This window comes from Molossus molossus, unplaced genomic scaffold (assembly GCF_014108415.1).
Source record: "Molossus molossus isolate mMolMol1 unplaced genomic scaffold, mMolMol1.p scaffold_m16_p_2, whole genome shotgun sequence".
NCBI lineage: Eukaryota > Metazoa > Chordata > Mammalia > Chiroptera > Molossidae > Molossus > Molossus molossus.
Window position 1 is genome coordinate 71019721 of NW_023425355.1, and position 17715 is coordinate 71037435.

General features: G+C 39.4%; 1 protein-coding gene across 21 annotated transcripts in view; it reads left to right on the forward strand.

The window, feature by feature from the left end:
• LOC118635724 (integrator complex subunit 6-like) overlaps positions 1-17715 on the forward strand; it is a 94194-nt gene that overhangs the window by 53151 nt on the left and 23328 nt on the right. For 20 of the 21 annotated variants that reach the window (XR_004960551.1, XM_036270569.1, XM_036270570.1 and 17 more), the window contains one exon: positions 10745-10877. Coding sequence is in view for 19 of the 21 variants with exons in the window: in XM_036270569.1 (XP_036126462.1) it covers positions 10745-10877 (133 nt within the window). In the remaining 2 variants the exon portion in view is untranslated. Of the gene's footprint in view, positions 1-10744; positions 10878-17715 lie in introns of those variants that run through there. The other variant, XM_036270558.1, reaches the window with a different exon arrangement.

Below are 17715 nucleotides of genomic sequence, written 5' to 3' on the forward strand. Positions count from 1 at the left end.
CATATATGCACCCAATACAGGAGCACCTAAGTATATATAAAAAAATCTCTTGATGGACTTTAAAGGAGTGATCTATAGCAATACAGTCATAGTAGGGGAAGATAGCACCCCACTGACATCACTAGACAGATCTTCTAGACAAAAAAGTTAACAAGGAAACAGAGACCCTAAATGACGTACTAGATCAGATGAATTTAATAGACATTTACACAGCATTTCACCCAAAAGCTGAAGAATATACATTCTTCTTAAGTGCACACAGGACATTCCCAAAAATAGAGCACATTTTAGGACACACCCAAAGTCTCGACAAGTTCAAGAAGATTGAAAGCATGTCAGGCATCCTTTCAGATCACAATGGCGTGTATCTAGAAGTCAATTACAATAAAAACACTCAAAAACATTCAAACACATGGAGGCTAAATAGTTCGTTACTAAAAAAATGAATATGTTACCAATGATATCAAGGAAGAAATAAAACACTTCCTGGAAACAAATGAAAATGAACACACAAAACCACAAAATCTATGGGACAGAGTGAAATCAATCCTGAGAGGAAAGTTTATAGCACTACAGGCCTACCTCAAGAAACAAGAAAAAATATGTGTTTGTTTATGTATGTGTTTATTTATTTATGTATTTATTTTATCCACACCAAGGACATTTTTGCATTTCTTCAGATAGAGCGGGAGGGAGAGAGGGAGGAAGAGAAAGAGAGAAACACAGATATGAGAGAGACACATCAATTGGGTGCCACCCACACAACCCCAACCGGGACCGGGGACAAACCACAACTGAGATACGTGCCCTTAGTGGAAACAGAACCCAGTACTCATTTCTAATAAACTATCTAACCATACAATTCAAAAAATTAGAAAGGAGCCCTGGCCAGTTTTGCTCAGTGGTTAGAGCGTCAGCCCATGGACCAGAGAGGCCTGGGTTTGATTTCCGCTAAGGGCACTTACCTCGGTTGCAGTTTGTCCCCGGCCCCAACTGGGGTCGTGGGGGTGGAAATCAATCGCAACCAATCGATGTGTTCCTCTCACATGGATGTTTCTCTCTCTCTCTTCCTCCCTTTCTTCCCTCCTGCTCTATCTGAAGGTAAATGCAAAAACGTCCTCGAGTGAGGATTAAAAAAATAGAGAAGAAAAAAAAAAACTTTTTAGAAAGGGAACAAAAAGAAAGACCCAGTGTAAGTAGAAGGGAAGAAATACTAAAGATCAGAACAAAAATTAATGACATAGAGACTAGAAAAAAATAATACAAAAGATCAATGAAACCACGAGTTGGTTCTTTGAAAATATATACAAGATTGATGAACCTTTCCAGCAGTTCTCAATCTGTGGGTCGCGACCCCTTTGGGGGTCGAACGACCCTTTCACAGGGGTTGCCTAAGGCATAACAGTAGCAAAATTACAGTTATGAAGTAGCAATGAAAATAATTTTATGGTTGGAGGTCAACACAACATGAGGAACTGTATTAAAGGGTTGTGGCATTAAGAAGGTTGAGAACCACTGCTTTAGCCAGACTCACTGAGAAACAACGAGAGAGGACCCAAAGAAATAAAATTAGAAAGCAAAGAGGTGAAGTAACAACTGACACCACAGAAATACAAAGGATCGTAAGAAAAATACTAAGAACAATTATATGCCAACAAATTGGACAACCTAGGTGAACTGGACATAGAATCATAGAATCTTCCCAATTTCAAGCAGGAAGAGTCAGAAAACCTGAACAGACTAATAATAACTAAAGAAATTGAAGCAGTAATCAATAAACTCCCAGCAAACAAAAGCCCTGGTCCAGACGGCTTCACAAGGGAGTTTTATAAAACATTCAAAGAACTAAGACCCATTCTCTTCAAACTATTCCCAAAAAAATCAAGAGGAAAGAAGACGTTCAAATGTTTTATGAAGCCAGCATAATCCTAATTCCAAAACCAGATAAAGACACTGCAACAGCCCTGGCCAGTTTTGCTCAGTGGTTAGAGCGTCGGTCTGCGGTCCAGAGAGACCCGGGTTCAGTCCCCGCTAGGGGAACGTACCTTGGTTGCAGTTTGTCCCCGGCCCTGGTTGGTTGTGTGGGTGGCAGCCACTCTATGTGTCCCTTTCACGTCGATGTTTCTCTCTCTCTCTCTCTCTCTTTCTCTCTCTTCCTCCCACTCTATCTGAACAAAAAAATGTAAAAGTGTCCTTGGGTGAGGGGGGAAAAAAAAGACACTGCAACAAAAGAAGATTATAAGGCAATATCCCTGGTGAATATAGATGCTTAAATCCTCAACTAAATATTAGCAAATCGTATCCAGCAATATATAAAAAGAATCATTTACCATGACCAAGTGGGATTTATTGCAGGGATGCAAGGCCAGTACAATATTCACAAATCAGTAAATGGGATACATCACATAAACAAAATGAAAGATAAAAATCATATGATCATATCAATAGATACTGAAAAAGCATTTGACAAAATCCAGCAGCCATTATTTTAACTTATCTTTATTATTGAATGTATTACAGATGTTCCTCATTTTCCCCCTATTGACCTCCTCCCTGCTCCCGCTCCCCTCCTGCCTTTCCCCACACTGTTGTCTGTGTCCATTGGTTATGCATATATACATATAAGTTCTTTGGTTTAATTCTTCCCCACCCCCACCCCCACGCCCCTTCCTTTTGAGGTTTGTCAGTCTAACAACCAATTTGTACTTCTTAATCCCTTCACCTTTTTCACCCATTCCCCCAATCCCCCTCCCATCTGACAACCAACAAAATGTTCTCTTATATATGAGAATGTTTCTGTTCTGCTTGTTCATTTTGTTTGTAGACTCAATTGTCGATAGATATGTATTTGTTGCCATTTTGTTTGTTCATATTTTTTTACTTTTTTTTCTTCAAGAAAACCCTTCAACGTTTCATATAATAATAGTTTGGTGGTGATGAACTCCTTTAGCTTTTTCTTATCTGGGAAACTCTATATGGCAGTGGCTCTCAACCTGTGTCATGACCCCTTTGGGGGTCGAATGACCCTTTCACAGGGGTCACATAAGACATAACAGTAGCAAAATTACAGTTATGAAGTAGCAACGAAAATAATTTTATGGTTGGGGGTCACCACAACATGAGAAACTGTATTAAATGGTTGTGGCATTAGGAAGGTTGAGAACTACTGCTATATGGCCATCAATTATAAATGACATTTTTGCAGGATAGAGTAACCTATAAATTGTTCTTTATTTCAGTTAGTGCCTCCTTAATTTCTGACTGGTCCTTTTTTATGCTCTTGAGGCCCTCACTAAGTTCATTTAAGTCCTCACTAAGTTCATTGAGCATCCTTATAAGCAGTGCTTTGAACTCTGCATCTGTTAGGTTGCTTATCTCCATCTCGCTTAGTTCTTTTCCTGGAGTTTTGATCTGTTCTTTCATTTGGGACCTGTTTCTTTGTTTCCTCATTTTGGCTGCCTCCCTGTGTTTGTTTCTATGTATTACTTAACGAGAGGTATGGGGCTAGCTGAGACCCGATGCTGCTTGTTTGAGAGAATTTAGGAAACTCTAAAGCAGAATCCAAGACAGGCCACTCCTATGGTTAAGCAACTGGCAACAGCTTGGGTGGGCCTGAAAGTTAGGTGGGGCATGGCCTCAGGGAATCACCAGGGCGGTAGAAACAGTGTGAGCCAAGTTGCTGGAGTGCCAGATAAGGGCTCACCAAAGGAACAAAGGCCTCTAATAGCACGTCTGTCCAGGAGAAAGCTGCCTCTCCAGCCCTCGCTCCAATGCCAAACAACTCAGTTCTTCCCCATATGTTGCTGGTGCCTTTCAAGCTTCCTTCCCCATGCTGGAGCCTGGAGAGTGTGAGTCCATGTAAGTCAATGCATTGGCCTTTTAAGAGGAGTTGCCTGGGACTCTAGCCACCTCAGCCTCAGTTCCTGCTGGCTTTTCCAGCTATAAGTTATGGGGATTTCTCTTCCTGGCACTGGGGTCCTGAGCAGGAGGCCTGGTGTGGGACAGGGACCCCTCAGTCCTCAGGGAGGACCTTCCTAGCCGAGGTGTTCTTCTAATTTTTATCCGCCACACATGGGTGTGGGGCCAGCCCATCGTGGCTCCGCCCCTCCTACCAGTCTCAATGTGGCTGCTGCTTTAATTCCGTAGTTGTAGGACTTCCATTCAGCTTGGTTTCAGACAGTTTTGAATGATGGTTTTTATGTAGGTTAGTTGTAACTGATGTGGTTGTAAGAGGACACAATACCGCGTTTACCTACGCCACCATCTTGACTGGAAGTCCAGCAGCCATTTTGATAAAAACTCTCAGAAGAGTGGGAATAGAAGGATTGTACCTCAACATAATAAAGGCTATACATGTTAAACCTGCAGCCAACATCATACTCAATGGGCAAAAACTGAAAGCATTTCCATTAAGAACAGAAACAAGTTAGGGATATCCACTTTCAACAATCTTGCCCTGGCTGGTTTGGCTCAGCGGTTAGAGCGTCGGCCTGCGGTCCTGAGAGACCCGGGTTCGGTTCCCACTAAGGGCGTGTACCCCGGTTGCAGTTTGTCCCCGGCCCTGGTCGGTTGTGCGGGTGGCAGCCACTCGATGTGTTCCTTTCACATCGATGTTTCTCTCTCTCTCTCTGTTCCTCTCTCTCCCTCCCACTCTACCTGAACAAAAAATGGAAAAATGTCCTTGGGTGAGGATAAAAAACAACAACAACAACAACAACAACAACAACTCTTATTCACCATTACAATGGAAATCCCAGCTACAGTGATCAGACAAAACAAAAAAGGCATCCAAATTGGAAAGGAGGAAGTGAAACAGTCATTATTCGCAGATGACATGATATTGTACACAGAAAACCCTAAAGACTCCACTAAAAAACTCCACTAATATATGAATTTGTCAAAGTAGCAGTAGCAGATATAAATTAACATCCAGAAGTCAATGGCATTTTCATACACCAATTATGAACACTCAGAAAGAGAAACTAAAAAAAAAAAAAAAATCCCATTTACCATTGCAACAAAAAAATTCAGAAACCTGGGAATAAACTTACCCAAAGAGGTAAAACGACCTGTTCTCAGAAAACTACAGGACATTGTAAAAATAAATAGAGGAAGATATAGAAAAGTGGAAGCATATACCACACTCATGGATTGAAAGAATCGACATCATTAAAATCTCCATACTACCCAGAGAAATCTATATATTCAATGCAATCCTTATTAAAATACCAATGGCATGTTTTACACATTTAGAACAAATACTCCAGAAGTTTATATGGAACAAAAAAAAGAACTTGAATATCTACATCAGTCTTGACAAAGTAGGAGGGATCACAACACCAGATATCAGGTTATGCTATAAAGAGATTGTAATCGAAACAGATTGGTACTGGCACAAGAACAGGCATACAGATCAATGGAAGAGAATAGAGAACCCAGAAATTGACCCAAGACATTATGCTCAATTAATATTTGACAAAGGTGGCAAGAGCATACAATGGAGTAAAGACAGCTTCTTTAATAAATGGTGCTGGGAAAACTGCACAGCTACCTGCAAGAAAATGAAAGTAGAGCACCAACTTATACCATACACAAGAATAAACTCAGAAGGATAAAAGACTTAAATGTAACCCATGAAACCATAAAAACCTTAGAAGAAAATGTAGGTGGTGAAGTCTCATATATCACATGTAGCAGAATTTTCATCAATGCATCAACTAAGGCAAGAGAAACAAAGGAAAATGTTAATAAATGGGATTGCATGAAATTAAAAAGCTTCTGCACACCAAAAGAAATCAGCATCAGAATGAAAAAGGAACCCACTGTTTGGGAAAACATATTTGCCAATGATACATTGAATAATGGATTAATTACCAAAATTTATACTCATATATTTCAACAAAAAGAAGACAAACGATCCCATTAAAAAATGAGCAGAGGACTTGAATAGACAGTTCTCCAAACAGGACATATAAATGGCAAAGAGATGTGAAAAAATGCTCATCATCACTAATCATCAGAGAGGTGTAAATTAAAATGATTATGAGGTGTCACCTCACACCTGCCAGAATGGCCACCATCAACAAATCATCAAACAACAAGTGCTGGTGAGGATGTGCAGAAAAGGGAACCCTAGTACTCTGCTAGTGGGAATGCAGACTGGTGCAGCCACTATGGAAAACAATATGGTGTTTCCTCAAAAAATTAAAAATGGATGTAACATTTGACCCAGTGATCCCACTTCTAGAAGTCTATCCCAGGATGCCTGAAATACCAGTCAGGAAGAATATATACATCCCTATGTCATAGCAGTGCTATTTGAAATAGCTAAGATCTGGAAACAGCCCAAGTGTCCATCAGTAGATGAGTGGATAAAAAAGCTCTGGTACATTTACACAATGGAATACTACACAGCTATAAGAAAAAAAGATCTCTTACCTTTTGAAATGACAAGGAGGGACCTGGAGAGCATTATACTAAGTGAAATAGGCCAATCAGAGAAAGACAAGTATCACATGGTCTCACTTATTTGCTGAATAAAATGAACAAAATAAGTCGACAAACAGAATATATGCAGAGAGATGGAAGTAGGGAATAGACTGACAAAACTCAGAGGGAAGGGGCTGGGGGTAGAAAGAAACAAACCAAAGAACTTATATGCATAACCAATAGACACAGTGCAGTGAAGGTGGTGGGGAGCAGGGAGGTGGGTGTCAATAGGGGGAAAAATGGTCATCTGTAATACTTTCAACAATAAAAAAAAGTAGTCAAAAAATCTCAAAAGATGATAGTGATATGTAATAAAGATGAATGTATTGATCAGTATTGAATGTCTGTTCTATCAGTGTAATTTACAAGATAAATGACTTCCAGAATAAACCAAAGCATTTCCTTGCTGCTTCCAAATAATTAGCACCAGTGCCTAAGTATTCCGTAAATACTTACTGGATGACAAGTAATTCGTGGGTAGGGGGATGAGGCATCAAAGGGAAGTAGTGCAAGATTTAATAGTAGTACACAAGACGAGCATTAGCATAATCCTTTGAAAGAGCAGTATTTTTATAATTGACTGTTTTAGGCATGGGACCATGTTCCATTTTCCTTAAAAGTCTTTATTCTGGTCACCAACTCTTCTTTTGAGAAGTCAGGTTTTTTTTTTTTTTCTTTTTAAACTTATCTTTATTGTTGAATGTATTACAGATGTCCCCCCTTTTATCCCCCACTGATCCTCTCCTACCCGCTCCCACCCCCCTCCTGCCTTCCCCACACTACTGTCTGTGTCCATTGGTTATGCGTATATGCATATGTTATTTGCTTTATCTCTTCCCATCCTCCCTCCCCCTTTCCCTTTGAGGTTCATCAGTCTAACAACCAATCTGTATTTCTTAATTCTTCACATTTTTCACTCATCATCCCAGCCCCCTCCCATCTAGCAGCCAACAAAAAGTTCTCTGTGAGTCTGTTTCTGTTCTGCTTATTCATCTTGTTTGTAGATTCCGTTGTTGATAGATATGTATTTATTGCCATTTCATTGTTCATATTTTTGTTCTTCAAGAAGAGCTGTCAACATTTCATATAATACTGGTTTGGTGGTGATGAACTCTGTTAGCATTTTCTTGTCTGGGAAACTCTTTATAATGTCCATCAATTCTAAATGATAACTTTAAAGGATAGAATAATCTTGGTTGTAGGTTTTCTTGCTTTTCATCGCTTTGAATATTTCTTGCCACTCCTTTCTGGCCTGCAAAGTTTCTTATGAGAAATCAGCAGTCTTATAGGAGCTCCCTTGTAGGTAACTAACTGCTTTTCTCTTGCTGCTTTTAAGATTCTCTTTGACTTTAACTTTGACATTTTGTTGATGATGTGTCATGGTGTGTTCCTCTTTGGGTTCATCTTGTTTGGGACCCTCTATACTTCCTGGACTTGTATGTCTGTTTCCTTCACCAAGTTAGGGAAGTTTTCTGTTATTATTTTTTCAAATAGATTTTCAGTTTCTTGTGCTCTCTTTTCCTTATGGCACCCCATAATGTGAATGTTGGTGCGCTTGAAGTTGTCCCAGGGGCTCCTTAAGCTATCCTCATTTATTTGGATTCTTTGTTCTGATTGGGTGTTTTTTGCTGCCTTATATTCCAAATCAATGGTTTGCTTCTTAGCTTCACCTACTCTACTATTGATTCCCTGTAAATTATTCTTTATTTCAGTTATTGCATTCTTCATTTCTGACTGGTCCTTGTTTATGTTGTTGATGTCCTCACTAAGTTCCTTGACATTCCCACTAAGTTCCTTGAAATACTCACTAAGTTCATTGAGCATCCTTCTAGCCAGCATTTTGAACTCTGCATCTGTTAGATTGCTTATCTTCATTTCATTTAGTTCCTTTTCTGGAGTTTTGTTCTCTTCTTTCATTTGGGACATGTTTCTTTGTCTCCTCATTTTGGGTGCTTCCCTGTGTTTGTTTCTATGTCTCCTAGTCTTTGTAGGGTGGCCTATTGTAGTAGGTGAACTGTAGGGTCCAGTGGCACAACCTCTATGGTCACCCTAGCTGAGCCCTTGAGGTGTACCCCACGTGTGGACTGTCCAGCATCTTGTTGTAATTGAGTCTTGATTGCTGTTGACATGTCAATGGGAGGGATTTACTCAGGCTGATCAGCTGAAAGGACTGACTGTGCCCACTGACCACTGGCCTCTTACTACCTTGGAGGATCAGCTGTACAGGGGCCCACCACACAGAGCAAGACTTACTTCAGCAGAGCTCTGGTACCCACTGAATCCACTCATTTAGTGTGTCACTTGTGGAAGTGGTTGAGTGATGGTGCTTTGACATGTTATGAACCTGTCCACAGGGTGTGCTGGCTCTGGAGCAAGGTCAGCCTCTGCATGTGTTCTACCTGGGACCACGAGGCATAAGCTACAAAGCAATCTAAAGATGGCTGCTTCTTGTTCTGGGCTTGGAAGTGCCCAGGCAAAGCTAAGCTGTGAACCAAGGCTGGCTGCTTCTAGTGCCAGGCCTGGGGCCACTTAATGATAGGTATGGGACTCGCTGAGGCCGGGTGCTGCTAGTTTGAGGAAAATCTGAAGCAACACAGGCCAATCCTATGGTAAAGGCACTGGAAACAGCTTGGGTGGGCCTGAAAGTTGTGTAGGACAGGGCCTTAGGGAATCACCAGGGTGGGGCAAACCATGTGAGCCAGGTTGCTGGAGTCCCAGATATGGCACACGTCTGACAGCCCTGTGCCTTTGGTGAGGGAAGGGCTCACCAAAGGAACAGTAGCCCGTACCATGTCTGTCAGGGAGAAAGCTGCCTCTCCAGCTCTCGTTCCAATGCCAACCAACTCAGTTCTTCCCCGTATGCCTCTGGTGCATTTCAAACTGCCTTCCCCAAACTGGAGCCTGGAGGGAACAAGTCTGAGTAAGTCCGAGCGTGGGCCGTTTAAGAGGAACTGCCTGAGTCTCCCTCAGCCTCAGTTCCCACTGGTTTTTACAGCCAGAGGTTATGGGGACTTTTCTTCTTGGCACAGTAACCCTGAGCTGGGGGCTCGTGTGGGACAGGGACTCCTCACTCCTCAGGGAGGAGTTTCACAGCCGAGGTGTCCCTCCTGATTTTTATCTGCCACACGTGGGTGTGCGACTAGCCTGTCTGCGCCTCTGCCCCTTCTACCACTGTTGATGTGGCTTCTTTAATTTAGTAATTGTAGGACTTTCATTCAGTTCGATTTCAGGTGGTTCTGAATGATGGTTGTTCTGTACTTTAGTTGTAATTTTCATGTGGTTGTGGGAGGAGCTGAGTACCGCCATCTTAACTGGAAGTCCTTAGAAGTTAATTTATTTTGTTTTGGTTTTGGTTTTTATTCATTTATTTTTGTTACAGATGTTTCTCCTATTTCCCCCATTGGCACCGTCCTCCCCATCTCCCCCGCCCCATCCCCAGCTTTGTTGTCAATGTCCATCAATTATGCGTACATGCATACAAGTTCTGTGGTTTCTCTCTTCTCTCCCCACCAACCCCTCTTCTGAGGATTGTCAGTCTATACCCTACTTCTATGACTCTGGGTTTATTTTGTTCATTAGTTTGTTTATTTCATTATATTCCAGAAATAAGTGAGATCATGTGATATTTGTCTTTCTCTGCTTGGCTTGTTTCCCTTAGGATGATACTTTCCAGGTCCCTCCATGTCGTCTCAAAGGATAAGAGATCTTTCTTTCTTATAGCTGCATAGTACTCCATTGTGTATATGTACCACAGCTTTTTTATCCAGTTGTCTACTGATGGACACTTGGGCTGTTTACAGATATTAGCTATTGTAAATAGTGCTGCTATGAACATGGGGGTACATATATTCTTTCTGATTGGTGTATCAGTCTTCTTAGGGTATATTCCTAGAAGTGGGATCACTGGGTTAAATGGCAATTCAATTTTTAACTTTTTGAGGTAGTGTTTTCCATAGTGACTGAACCAGTCTGCATTCCCACCAGCAGTGTACTAGAGTCCCCTTTTCTCCACACCCTCGCCAACACTTGTTTGATGATTTGTTGATGGTGGCCATTCTGATAGGCGTGCAATGATACCTCATAGTTGTTTATTTAGTATGATATATTTGACATGACCATCGGCTAAAAGCACTATTCTCATTTTTAATTTACAATTAAATTGTTTCATAGATGTGGCTAGAGAATATTGCTGTGAGTTTGCTTTTACATAAAATCCTTATTTTCATAACTGTATATTACTTCATGTTATTCTCAGGTATTTGTTACTAGCAGTGGAAAATACAATGAACTTGGATATCCATTTGGTTATTTAAAAGCCAGTACAACTTTAACTTGCGTAAACCTTTTTGTGATGCCCTACAACTACCCAGTTTTACTTCCTCTCTTAGGTAAGTAAAGTATGTCTTATCGAATCATCATTAAAATATAACAAAACATACACGGCGGGCTTAGCACCTTAAATGTAGTCAAAGAGTAATTGATATCTAGATATATAAAAGTCTAAAAACTGATTTGAAAGGATAGAATTTGCATACTGTTTTCTGTTTTGTCTTCTCTTTGTTGTTGTTATATCAAATAGAGGAGACACTTAACCTCTGATATGTGATTCTAATGCTGTTCTTTAGGTTGCAAGGTCCAATGCTGTCATCCTACCCCCTAAATCACAGTTTTAAGTGGCTTTGCCTTTTTCATAGACTAGTTTGAGCAAAAAAATACCATTGTTTGGGATTAACGCTCCAAAAATATGATAGTTTTCCTCAGAAAATAGGGCTTCTAATGAGGGTATTAGCTCACACAAATTGTTCCACAAAAGAATATTCAATCCTCTTGAGGCATCTGTTTTAGGTAGGGTAGCAAGTTATGGCAATGAGTACAAAAGTAGATTCTGCAACAACTGTAGTTGTAGAAGCTGTGGTTTCCATGGCAATATTCTAAAAGGAATAACTCCAGATGTTGTTACTCAGATATCACCGAAAACATGTATAGAGATTTTTTTTTTCTCATTTAAAAGCCGCATCTATTTAGAGTAATATAATACCACATATCCTTCTAGTTGTAAAGTTGTGAACATTTTTATTTTGCTTACAGTAGTGTTTTGTGTGTGCGTGAACATTTTTATTTGGTGGAGTTTCATATTTTTGCAAAAGGGACCAAATTTTTACTGAGTTTTATTTTACTATAGTCATTAAAGCATAATATTTTTATTATGATAAGTGCAATAAATCAGAGATAGACAAATATCCTATTATTTTACATATATGTGGAATCTAGAGCACTAAACAAACAAAACAGAAGCAAACTCATAAATACAGAGAAATTTTTATTTTTTCATTTTTATGGTTGCCAGACAGATGGGGGCTAGGAGGTTAGATGAGAAAGGGGAAGGGATTAAGTTTTGTAAATCGCCAGTTATAAAAACTGTCATGAGGAAAGAAAGTACAGCATAGGAAATATAGTCAATAATATTGTAATAGCTTTGTATGGTGTCAGATGAACACTAGACTTATCAGAGTGATCACTTCAAGTTATATAAATGTCTAATTAGTATGTGGTACACCTGAAACTAATATAATATTGTATTATGTCAACTGTAATTGAAAAATAAAAATTATTGAAAAAAGCATAAGATTTTTTAGTGCTGTAAGTACTATGTGTACCAAAAAACAATTCTTTTAAAAGTTGCAAGTTAAGGTTAAGAATGGGTTATTGCCCTGGCCAGTTTTGTTCAGTGGTTAGAGCATTGGGCCATGGACCTAAGAGTCACGGGTTCGATTCTGTTAAGGGCACGTATCTTGGTTGCGGTTTGGTCCCTGACCCTAGTTGGGGTTGTGCAGCAGGTGACCGATCAATGTGTCTCTTTCACATTGATATTTCTCTCTCTCTCTCACCCCCCCCCCCACTCTGTCTGAAGATAAATGGAAAAATATCCTTGGGTGAGGATTAAAAAAAAAAAAAGAATGGGTTATCACAAAGATATTAGCATGGTTGTTCTGTATAGCCTATCTACTTTATTTCTTAGTCTAATCTAAAAGTATCCTCTACAAGGTGATTGTCACTGATTACATATAGGTTATGTCTCTGAGATTAATGACTACCAACAAAAACTACCTATATTTTGTGGATTTACTTACCTTTTTTCTTAAATATACCTTTATGACCTCACTTTTCACTATTATACAGTGAAGGATTAAACTAGATAATCTTTACTTAGACTGTAAATAGTATTATTTTTTTATTTTAAGTACACTTTTTTATTGTGCGATAATTCTAGATTCACATGCAGTTGTAGGAAATAAAAAGAGATATGACACCAAAAGCACAGACAACAGAAGCAAAATATACATGTGGGGCTACATCAAACTTAAAAACTTTTGTACATCAGAGGACACTGTCAACACAGTGAAGAGGCAGCCAATGGAATGGGGAAAATTTACAAATTATCTATCTGGTCATTTTTTGGGGGGAGGTCCATGTTCTGTTATTCCTATTGGTTGATTTTTATTGTTCTGTTTTCTAGTTCACTATTTCCTCTATCCCTTCCATTCTGCTACTTTTTTTTTATCCTCACTGGAAGACATTTTTGCATGTATCTTCAGATAGAGTGGGAGGGAGAGAGGGAGGAAGAGAGAGAGAGAGAAATATCAGTGAGAGAGACACATCGAGTGGTTGCCACCCACATGACCCCCAACCGGGGCCGGGGACAAATTGCAACCGAGGTACATGCCCTTAGCGGGAACCGAACTTGGGACTCTCCAATCCACGGGCCAACGCTCTAACTGCTGAGCCAAACCAGGGCCCATTCTGCCTCTGAGCCCACCCATTGAGTTTTTTCTTTTGTTTATTGTATTTTTCAGTTCTAAGATTTCCATTTGGTTCTTCGTTATATCTTCCACTTCTCACTTTCTATTTCTTTGCTGAGGCTTTCTATTTTTTCATTTTTTTCAAGTGTGCCTATAATAGGTTGTTGAAATATTTACTGTGCTAGGTTCTTTTAAACCTTTACTAAATATTTTTAACATTTCTGTCATTTTGTTGTTGGTGTCTCTTGATTGTCATTTTGAATTTGTTTTGAGATCTTCCTGATTCTTGGTACTGTGAGTGATTTTCAATTGAGACTTGAACATCTTCAGTATTATGAGTCTCTGGATCTTATTTAAATCTTCTGTTTTAGTTTGCTTCCTCTCACACTCCTCTGGCAGAGATTTTGAGGTACTGCCTCATTAGTACCAGGGTGGTAGAAGTCCAGGTTCCCCACTTGGCTTCTGTTGACACCCAAAAGAGGTGGCTTCTTGTTGTTATTGCTGTGCAGGAATAGGAGTTATGGTCCTTAGTAGAATGATACCTCCCTGGCTTGGAGAAGTAGAAGTTCCTCGTTACTCCTTCCCACATGGTCTCCACTGACACCATAGGGGTGGAGGTGGCCTCATTACCACAGGGCAGTGGAAAAGTTCTGATCTTTAGAACTATAATGGGCTGAATTCCAGTATTTCATCTTTGGTCTAAACTCATCCTGCCTTCTACCCTGGCCAGCTTGGTTCAGCGGTTGAGCATTAACCTGCGGACTAGAGAGTCCCAGGTTCAGTTCCCGCTAGGGGCACGTACCACAAAACATAAATAAATAAATAAGCTCATCCTGCCTTCCAGATTATTACATGATAATGCCCTTAACTAGAGTAGCTGGTCTCCCATCATAAATTGAGATATATAGCACTTGACAATAGCAAGACTCACCCTCTAAAATTGGTCTTTGCTGGTCTTATAGGTTACAGTGGTCAGATGTAGACATGGCATAATGGTTAAAAGGAAGCATTGAGTTCTTTCTTTGCCTCAAACCTTCTGTGCCTAATTTGCCACATTCCCAGGCTCCATAATAGTATATAAAGTCAAATCCTGACACTGTTTTCCTGATTACTTCTTAGACTGTATGACTCTATTCCCCAAATGCCATGTTATCCTTCTTTCTGAAATGTCTTCTAACACCAGAAAGACACATGTGGCATTTGTTCCTGGTCCTCCTTAACCTACAACACTGAAAATCCAACCCTGCCTAGAGAAAATATCCCAAATCAGAAACTCCAGAGGAATCTTTGATTCCTCCCCACTCCCTAACTCCATATATTAATTTCAGGGCCATCATATCCTTGACTCAGTTCCCATTCTTCCCTTTTGCTTCAAAAACCCATTTCCAGGCTTTTTTATAATGTGTCTTCTAAGAAGCATGGGATTTTTCACACCCTTTGAGGATGAAGGTCCTTGTGCCCATGAATCCCAAACTTGGATTTCATGTTGAGGTTCTAAAATAGACACTCCTTGCATTTCTACCATTACTTCACTTTCTGGGTTGTGTAGTTTCCATAGTGCTTAACAGTGTGGATTGTAGGGCATAGCTACTCTGGTATGAATCCTCGCTCTCCTGTTTGCTAGATTTGTGACCTTGGATAAGATACTTAACCTCTCTGTGCCTCAGTTATTTCATCTGTAAAGTGAAATAATGATAATACCCACCTTAAAGGGATTTAGTTGGGATTAAATTAATATAGTGAATTGCACAGAACTCACCTGGCAAATAGTAAGTGCTCAATAATGCTGTTAGCATTATTATCATTATTGTCATTATTAACAACTATGTTGCCTAAGTAGCTCTTGAAGGCACTATTTTATACTAAAAATATAATATAAAGATACAGGATGTTTTTGTACTTTTAGTGAGCAGGGCATTTAGTAAAAAGGCAAGTTAAGTCACATATACTTTATAATGCCCAGAAACATCACTGTATTACTTCATAGTACAATGATTGTCCAAAAACGTAACCTTTGTTTCTTTATCAAGATTTCCATAAAAATTAGGTAAAGGTTTAATTATTTAAGCACCAAACTTACCTGGGATAGATAAGTGAGGCTTAATTGGATCAATGAACTACCTTAAGAATCATGTTAGTAGGGCGGTAACCAGATTATCATAGTTGGCAAGAAGACTATCTCTGAATTAAGAAATTAGGATTTTTGCAAAACAATGAAACTAGACCATCAATTTACGCCCTACACAAGAATAAACTCAAAATGGATAAAAGACTTAAATGTGACTCATGAATCCATAAAAATCCTAGAAGAAACTGTAGGCAACAAAATTTCAGACATCATACGCAGTAGAATTTTCACTGACACATCACCTAAGGCAATAGAAACAAAGGAGAAAATGAACACATGGGACTGCATCAAACTCAAAACCTTCTGCACAGCAAAAGATACAATCATCAAAATGGAAAGGCTACCCACTGTAAGGGAGAGCATAATTGCCAATGATATATCAGATAAGGGGTTAATTTCCAATATATAGAGAGTGCTCATACAACTCAACAAAAGGAAGACAAAGAACCCAATTAAAAAATGGGCAGAGGAACTAAATAGACACCTCTCCAAACAAGACATACAAATGGCTAAGAGACATATGAAGAAATGCTCAACATCACTACTCATCAGAGAGGTGCAAATTAAAACAACAATGAGGTATCACCTCACACCCGTCAAAATGGCCGCTATCAACACATCATCAAACAAGTGTTGGTGAGGGTGTGGAGAAAAGGGGACTCTAGTACACTGCTGGTGGGAATGCAGACTGGTGCAGCCACTATGGAAAACAATATGGTGTTACCTCAAAAAATTATAAATTGAACTTCCATTTGACCCAGTGATCCCACTTCTAGGAATATACCCTAAGAAGCCTGAAACACCAATCATAAAGAATATATATACCCCCATGTTTGTATCAGCACTATTTACAATAGCTAGGATCTGGAAACAGCCCAAATGTCCATCAGTAGACAAATGGATAAAAAAGCAGTGTACATATACACAATGGAGTACTATGCAGCTGTAAGAAAGAAAGATCTCTTATCCTTTGAGACTACATGGAGGGACCTGGAAAGTATTATCCTAAGCGAAACAAGCCAAACAGAGAAAGACAAGTATCACTTATTTGTGGAATATAATGAACATAACAGTCTGAGGAATGGGGTAGTCCCAGAGACGTGGAAGTGGGGTACAGACTGACAATCCCCAGAAGAGGGGGTAGTGGGGGAGAGATAAACCACAGAACTTATATGCATGTATGCATGAACAATGGACATGGACAACAAAGCTGGGGACAGGGCGGGCAGGGAGGAGGAGGATATCAGTGGGGGGGAAATGAGAAACATCTGAAACAAACATAAATTAATTAATTTAAATCTAAAAAAGGAAATTAGGATTTTTTGTTTTATTTTTGAGGACCAGTAACTACAGAAATTAAGGCATCTATGACAACTTTTTTTTTCTTAAACATACCACATTCAATTAACCTGGTGTTGTTTTTAAATTAAGAACTACGGAGTTGTGTAAAAAATAAAATCTAGTTCCACATTTAGACCAGGAGGAGCAAAAGAGAATAAATGAAGGAAGATACTTTGATGTGTATTAATCACTATATGTTCATTGCTTTACAGCTTGCACTGTTTTTTATTTTATACAGTGTTTTCATGCACAGAATCTACTTCTCATAATAAGCTTGTGTGGTAAGGCAGTTATCATTAAATCTATTTTATAGATGGAATGAAGGCACAAAAAGGTGAAGTAATTTCTCAAAGCTCATTCAGCTAATAATGTGGCTGATTTTGGACTGAAACCCATGTCTTCCTCCTCTTTGAAGCAGGAAATAGGGAGAAAGGATCTGAAAGAGAACATGTTAGTAGTTGTGTTTTTTTTTAATATTTAAAAAAAATTTTTTCAGTATTGATTTTAGAGAGAAAGGAAGGAAGAGGGAAAGAGAGATAGAAACATTAATGAAAGAGAACATCAGTTGGCCTCCTCCTGCATACCCCATGCTGGGGATTTGGCCCACAACCTGGCATGTGTCCTGACTGGTGACCTCTTGGTGCATGAATCGATCGATGCTCAACCACTGAGCCACAGTGGCTGGGCGCATGTCAGTAGTTTTTGAGATGTTGGCAGTATCATTTTAGTCACCTTCTACAATCACTTCCTTGTCTTTCCAATGTTGATTAGCTAATTGTTTATGGCATCTTTACTATACCCTCTTAGAGACTCCATATGAATGGAAATTTAACACCACGGAAATAGTTTTCTGAGCTATAGAGATAGTTACTAAAGCACTGTCACCCAAATAGATCTCTACCCTTAATTTAGATTGTGGAAGGTTTTCTTTCTTCCTCCCATCCACTTCAAAAAATC